The following is a 7,326-nucleotide window of genomic DNA, read 5'->3' on the forward strand; positions in this document are numbered from 1 at the left end:
GTTTCCTATCATTTTTTGCCTTGTGGTATTCTGCTTGTGGTGTGATCTGTCTGTTTTGTGGTGTGGCATGATTGTGTTATTGGGTTTGTTTCTGTTGAAGGGGAAGTGATGTGTTGTGAGTGAAGACGTATTTTACCTCAGAATACAGCAGGTCCCATATGCAAATGACAATTCCAACTGTCTTGCGGGGGGGGGAGTTTGAGGTGTGGAATGGAGTGAAGTCCAATCAGCTTCCATATGCAAATGACCTTGAAATGCTGGCCCAATCAGAGAAGAGTGGGCTGAAGCGGCCCAGCTGTAGAAGCCCCGTCCCTGCACTCAGTCTGCAGATGGTCCTCTCCTGTCAGAGGCCCAGAGCAGACTGACCTGAACATTCTGGCCGGGGCTGACGTGGGCGGGACTACACAAAGCAGCCAGGCAACCCAGCCAGCGTCTTCTGACTGACAGTTCAAGCCTCCAAACACTGTTGGTGTGAATTGGAACGTTGGGCCCCACTACAGCTTTATATATAAGGGAGAGATAATTGCCTCAGCAATGCCTCAGTGACTGTAGCAGTCAATATTCAGAACAGCTGCTAATGCTTTGTAGAAATAAGAATCAGATCTAGACTTGCAAGATGGCTGTTTTACCAAAACTGCATGAGATTTACTTAACGTGAAACATCCCCTCTTGTTTTAAATGTGCTTCGTGTTAAGGGCACATTACATGCTCTCAGTTCAACATCTATTTGCTAAACCAAAGTGTAGAAAATAAACTGGGAACCTTAAAAAAAAAAAGAGGATGTTTTTATGTATTCAGGGTGACAGACCATGCTAATTCCATACATGATGCTAGAGAACTGAGTGGTATAGCCCTCAACTAATTAGATTTTTTATTTTTAAAAAGGCTAAAAGCAATTGGGCATGAAGCCATGGTGCAAGGCAAGAAACGTTTCATGGTACAAACTAAGCTTGATGGTGAATGGTATTGATGAATGTGTGGTTCCTATAGGCAATAAAGGCTTTAAAACAGACATAAAATTGGGGGGAATAATAATTTGGTTGAGGGACAGGAGTTTCTAATCCTTTCCCTGTCATTTTTGCCCCTAATTTAAATCACACATACTGGAACTCCTTTCCCTGTCATTTTTGCCCCTAATTGATTTAAATTAGGAGCTCCTACTTGCCCCATGGGAGAAAAAGTATAGGCACTTATGTATTTTCTTGTGTATTTTCCCCCATGGGACAAAGAAAGAAGATGTCTGTTCTAGGAGGTTCTCAAAATTGTGGGGTGTTCTGAAATAAATGTTCCCATTCTCAAGCTCAAAATTAGCTAGTTGCAAGGCAAAGCCAAAGGGAAGAAGAGGTACTTACTTGGACATCTTTTTGTGCTTTTGTTGCAGTTCTTGTTTCAGATCATCTAATGGCTGCACTTTCCCATGAGTCACTGCAGAGCACTTGGGGGACAGTGTGGCAAAAGCTTGTGAGTTCAAACATCCGCGTTTCAAGAACCTGCTGAGGGTCAAGTTCACCCAGGACTTGGGTGGCAGTTTGGTTTCGGAACTCACTGGATCCAGGGAGCAGGTACCTGATTCAGAATCCATGGAGATCTCAGTGCCTTCATTAATGGTAGGAAAGGGGTTAGAGCTGGTTCCATTAGTGTCCCAGTTCATATCCATTGGCAAGGTGCTTTCTAAAGCTACACTAATAGGAGAGGGGCAGCTGGGGCTGTTTGGCAGAGTAATGTGTTCAGGGCATTGAAGAGGAAGCTCATTCAGGGCATGGCAGGAGGGAGGAAAAGGCTTGGAAGGAGATGGATGATCAGAAGTACCAGTGTAAACAGCCAGGTGGGGAGCCGGAGCAGTAAACTGGCACAGCTGCAGGAAAGAAAAAAGAGCATTTACAGGACAGGAAACAGCATGGGATTCCTATGAAGCACTATGGCCAAAGCACAAAACTACTCCCTCATTTTTGGCCATGTCATTATTTACACCTGTCTGTTCTAGTCCAATACAGGTAAGTATGCAAGGACTTCCAGTCAACACAAGGTTCTTGCTGGGGCAGGATATCAACCAGCAAGAACCTTGTGTTGATACTTTGTTTGGAAGCAGAAGGAGTCAGATGGCCGAATTGAGAGTGTTTACCTTTAAGAGTGGCCTGGCAGAGAAATGGCATCTTATCTCCAGTGTTAAGTGAATGACTAGTCCAATACAGGGCTTCCCTCTGCCTTAAGGGAAAGAACTGGTCCCACTATAGATCCTACCGCTTACTGTTCTCCACTAAGAAAGACTATTTCTTGCCTTTGGCTCACATACAGCCAACTAGGAGTTACAAATGCAAAAACAGGGGGGGAGGGGATACACAGACAAAAGGTTAGAGTTAAAAATATTTTTATAGAAGAAGAGTGGGATTTTACACCCCACTTTTCTCTACCTTAAGGTGTCTCAAACACACCTTCTCTTCCCCTCCCCACAACAGGCACCTTGTGAGGTAGGTGGGGCTGAAAGAGTTCTGAGAGAACGATGACTGACCCAAGGTCACCCAGCAGATTCAGGTGGAGGAGTAGTGAATCAAACCTGATTCTCCAGATTAGAGTCCACCGCTCTTAACCACTGCACCATGCTGTATTATGTAATAAAAGCATGCAAAAACGCATTGTTACATTTTGTAACAATCTTGATGCAATAATGTTGTTGTTGTTGTTCAGTCACACAGTTGAGTCTGACTCTTTGTGACCCCATGGACCATATCACGCCAGGCCCTCCTGTCTTCCATCGTCCTCCAGAGTTTGCTTAATTTCATGTTCATTGCATCGATAACACTGTCTAACCATCTCATCCTTTGCCGTCCCCGTCTTCTTTGACCTTCAGTCTTTCCCAGTATCAGGGTCTTCTCCAGTGAGTGCTCCCTTCTCATTTGGTGGCCAAAGTATTTGAGCTTCAGCTTCAGTATCTGGCCTTCCAGGGAACAGTCAGGGTTGATTTCTTTTAGGATTGACTGATTTGATCTCCTTGCAGTCCAAGGGATGCAATAATAATTTAATACAATCTCAAAAGAGCTTTAAATTCACCATACAATTATATGGCTGAGCAAATATCTAAGCAAATATCCAAGCCATGATTTAAAAACAAACAAACTAGTGCAGTTCCATGAACATGTGAAGTGACCCTATACTGAATCAGACCCTTGGGCTGTCAAGGTTAATATTGCCTGTTCTGACTGGTAGTAGCTCTCCGGGATTTCAGGCAGAGGTCTTCCATATTACCTGAAGGTGCTAGTGGGCTGAGCGTGGGATTCTCTGCATGCAAAGCAGAAGTTTTGGCCCTTCCCAAATACGTAAAATGACCTATCCCATTGCCATTAATCATCCTCAGAAGCTTTCGGTGAATGACATTCTCTACATACCTTGCAATCTATTACAGCTGATGACAGGAAGAGGTGTTGCAGGAAAAGACTGCCACATATATGAGCAGTACATGCCAGAAGGGTAGATGGAGAGGTGGATGGGTGAGTGGGAGGATAGTGCAGTGTGTTCATAAAATGGATAGGTGTGTGGTAGGAAGGATGCTCTACTTCTACTGCAGCAATGGATTGCATTGAGTTCCTCGGTCCTATCTGTAAAAGTCTTGAGATAAAATTTGGATACAAAATGGCCATTGTTTCTGGCACAAGGCCGTCATCTTTGCCTCCTCACTCCTTCATCCCCTACGCAAAACTCAGCTGTGAAATTCAGCTCATAGGATCAAGGTATTTGTTTTTTTCTGATTTATTTATTTAAGTATTTGGACCCCACCTTTCAACTTGGCTCAAGATGGCTTATAGGTAACAGTTTAAAACATTACATTTTAAAACTAAATAAAACAAAACCCTTAAACACTCCTCTCCCCCTTCTAAAAGATGCCTGCTGTTCATACCTCCATCCAAAGCCCTGGCAAGCAAGCAACACTTGCAGTGACTCCTAAAAATCTCTAGCAAAGGGGTTCCCCTCACCTCCTCAGGGAACTCATTTCATACAGTGGGAGCTGTGATGGAAAAGGCCTGAGTTCTGGTTGATGCCAGGTGGGCCACCCTAGATAGAACAGCCAGAAAGTGGCACCCTGAAGACCAGTTGGTGCACAGAAACATATAGGAGGAACCAGTCCTTAACATATGTGGCCCCAGGCCATGAGTTTGCGAACAAACTGGAAGCCAATGTAGCTGTATATTCGCATCAACTTGTCCCTTAAAATAATTGGCCTGTTACATTCTGGATTAGATGCAATTTCCTGGTTGCCTTCATGCATAAACCAACATTATTGTAATCCAACTGCAAGGTTAGAAAAGCATGGCCAGATTGGCTGAGTTTAAGAATTCTCGCAATGCATACATATATCTCCTCTTCCGAATTCAAGTGCCAGATGAGCAAGTATTTATTTTCCTGAGTTTCTGATGACATTTAAAATTACAGTTCTGCTGGTTTGGTTTGGTTTCAATTTGGGGGATTTTCTCCCTCATTAGCTGTGCTGCTCTAATTTCATATTGCTTTCTACTTTCTAATAATTGTATTTGCTCTTCCCTCTTGATGCCTAATTCATTTACGATTTTTACTGCTTTAATTTTTTGGGGGTTGCTTCTCATTGCTGTTGCGTTATGTAGTTGCTATTGTTGGGTCATGGCGTTTGTTTTGTTATTTATGGCATTGTTTTTAGCATATTTTATAAAAAATCATCGTCTCTGAAGAATACAAAATAGAAATATTTTTTTAAATTAATTTAATTTGTGGGGTTGAGATTTAAGGGCATGGCTGCTGGTGTGGTGTTTTGAGGTTATTTTAATATGGTGCTTTAAAAATAACATATCTTCTAACAATATATCTGTTTTTAAATTCAATCATACTTCCATTGTTTAAGAAATCAATACCTATATTAAGGTCTGGGCAACAGTTGCTTTAGTAGATTAATGTTAAAAGCAGATGGTTAATCAACTAAATTTTTCATCAGTAGGCTGTCCTACTAAAAAAAACTCACCTTGTTTCCCTGAGTTGGTTGAGCTTTCTGATAAATTTACTAAATTTACTAATCATTCTTGTCATCCTCCTATGGATGTCATTTTTTCTTGAGGCAACTAGAACTGAGTAATCCCAGACATAGGCACACTGGCCCCGGTCACACGGGAGGCTTTGATCCGCGAGAGGGACGGATCAGGGGTGCATCAAGCGGGCGCGATCACACCGCAACATCTGGGAAATGGCGCACACCCGTCCCCGATCCGTCTCTTCCGGACGAAGATGCAGATCAAAAAACCACTACAAAACACTACTACTTACCAGAAAATCCGCAGCAGAGGCAGCCGTGTGATCACCAGCACACCCGTCTCCAGCAGCATGCAAGGCCCCCTGACAAACTGTGCAGGCGCACACATGCGCAGCGGGCTCACCTAGTTCACCCATCTATGGCTTCCCCCCGGCATCTGATCATGCCGGGGAGCAACTGCGCAGTGGCTCAGGGGATCTGTCTGATCCCGCCGCCATGCTTCTCTTTTTGATGCGGCTCAAAAAATCTGCACTTCAGCTGCACCTTTTCCCCCAGTGTGACGGGGGCCACTGTAACTGTTGGCTAAAAGACCTGGTTTCTTCTCAATCCTTTCTTAACAATTTATTTCATATTCACATGCTGTTTAATACAGCAGTCATCTGTGCCCAGTGGGCCACAGGTCTGTGCACACGACTGCTGTTTTACATTGTATTGTATTTATACACAAAATATGTGTTTCCCTAGATGCTTCTCCCCCTATTTTTTTAGGTTAAAAAATAACTTATATTGGGCATATTACACATCCAGATGTGTGTGCCTATTTCCATGCTGCCTGCTACAAACATATCACATTTCATTCATCTCATTCCTTTAAGGCAACAGCTTTTTAAAAAATGAGCATTTTAGTAGGGTATTAACATCTCATTCTTGTACCACCCATTCCAAACCCATCGATGAATCTAGACCTTAAATATATCACTTTACACTTGAATCTACCATTCTGTCAACCAGTCACTGTCTGTGGAGATATCCTGCACAGTCTACACTGGATTTTACTGTCCTGAATGTTTTGGCATCATCAAGAACACAAGTACAGATTTGGTAGATCAGACCAAGTCTGTAGCATCATGGTGATGATTTTCCATGTCCCTCTCCCTGCCAGTGCAAATGCATAAATATCTGAAGCAATAATGAAGCATCTGCATGGTAGTTTTCTCTACATTTTCCTTTCTGCAGCCACCTGTGCAGCCATTATGCCTTCCTACATCTCCAGAGGGCTTTTAAGCCTTTTGAAAAATCAGTAATTGAATCAGGAATTGACATACTGGCTGCGGTCACACTGGAGATGTCTATGGTGTGCCGGTTCAAATTGTTGCGGGAAGGACCGACCAGACAGCACACCCGGCAGTGGTTTTCCTGCGGGCTCATCCAGTGGTGAGGCATCCACATTACTGCAGTGCCTCAACCATGGAGTGCGCTGCCCGGTTGGTTTCTTTAAAAACAGGTGGGCACATGCACATATGCACTCATGCGCTTATGTGAATATCATCAGCTACTTTAAAAGATAATGGCAGAAACAGATCTGCCAGTTCAGACTTCCCATTCGGCTTCAGTTCACGACAGGGGAGTTCAAACGGCCAGAAAAGTGGAGTGGAAGCACTGGCATCGGTAAAGACTGGACTTTCCCCAGTGCCTGGTTACTCCACTTCTAAAGCGGGGCAAAACGGGGGGCCACGGCTGGGGCATGGAAGGCAGATGTCATTGTCTGATTATGCTTTTTAAAGTCGCAAAGGTACTGCAATGATATCACTGCAAACTGCACCTGTGACCACAAGCCACTGATATAACATTAAACTATAGGGATGTGTCAGTTTCAAAGGTAACATAGTGGTATGTCAATTACCAATTAAAAAAACAAAAAGCCTTCCAGTGGTATGGGGTGGAATGGCAGACAGGAGGGAATGAGAAACAGAAAATGACATTGATATGGATGGGGTTGTCTGCAAAAATGTGCACCTTCTTATCCGTACAGCATGCAAAGACAATTTGACTGTGATCTTTCCTCAAAAGATCATGCCAAACCAAATTTGTATTCTGTATTTGTATTCTGCCTTCACAAGTGGACTTTGTGACAATTTTGCAGTGTGTGTGGGCACCTGCATAGCTGTTTTGGCCCCTGGAAATGCTTGAGGGGGAAAGAGGCCTGTACCAGAAGCCCACAATGGATCATGGCATGGCAACATTTTAAAATAACTGTAGAATGGTGATGAATTGGTGGGGGCCACAATTTTGCCTTCTCTTTTAGCTGGGTTCAGCTGGGGGGGGGGGGAAGTAAT

At 43.6% G+C, this 7,326-nt stretch overlaps 1 protein-coding gene across 1 annotated transcript in view; it reads right to left on the bottom strand.

Annotated features, from left to right (window-relative positions):
- RGS9 (regulator of G-protein signaling 9) overlaps window positions 1–7,326 on the bottom strand; it is an 87,778-nt gene that overhangs the window by 12,419 nt on the left and 68,033 nt on the right. The window contains exon 18 of the mRNA XM_015406006.1: window positions 1,353–1,855. Coding sequence (XP_015261492.1) covers window positions 1,353–1,855 — 503 coding nt within the window. The remainder of the gene's footprint in view (window positions 1–1,352; window positions 1,856–7,326) is intronic.

The sequence above is a fragment of the Gekko japonicus genome, unplaced genomic scaffold (genome assembly GCF_001447785.1).
Source record: "Gekko japonicus isolate JY-2015 unplaced genomic scaffold, Gekko_japonicus_V1.1 scaffold414, whole genome shotgun sequence".
NCBI classification, from domain to species: domain Eukaryota; kingdom Metazoa; phylum Chordata; class Lepidosauria; order Squamata; family Gekkonidae; genus Gekko; species Gekko japonicus.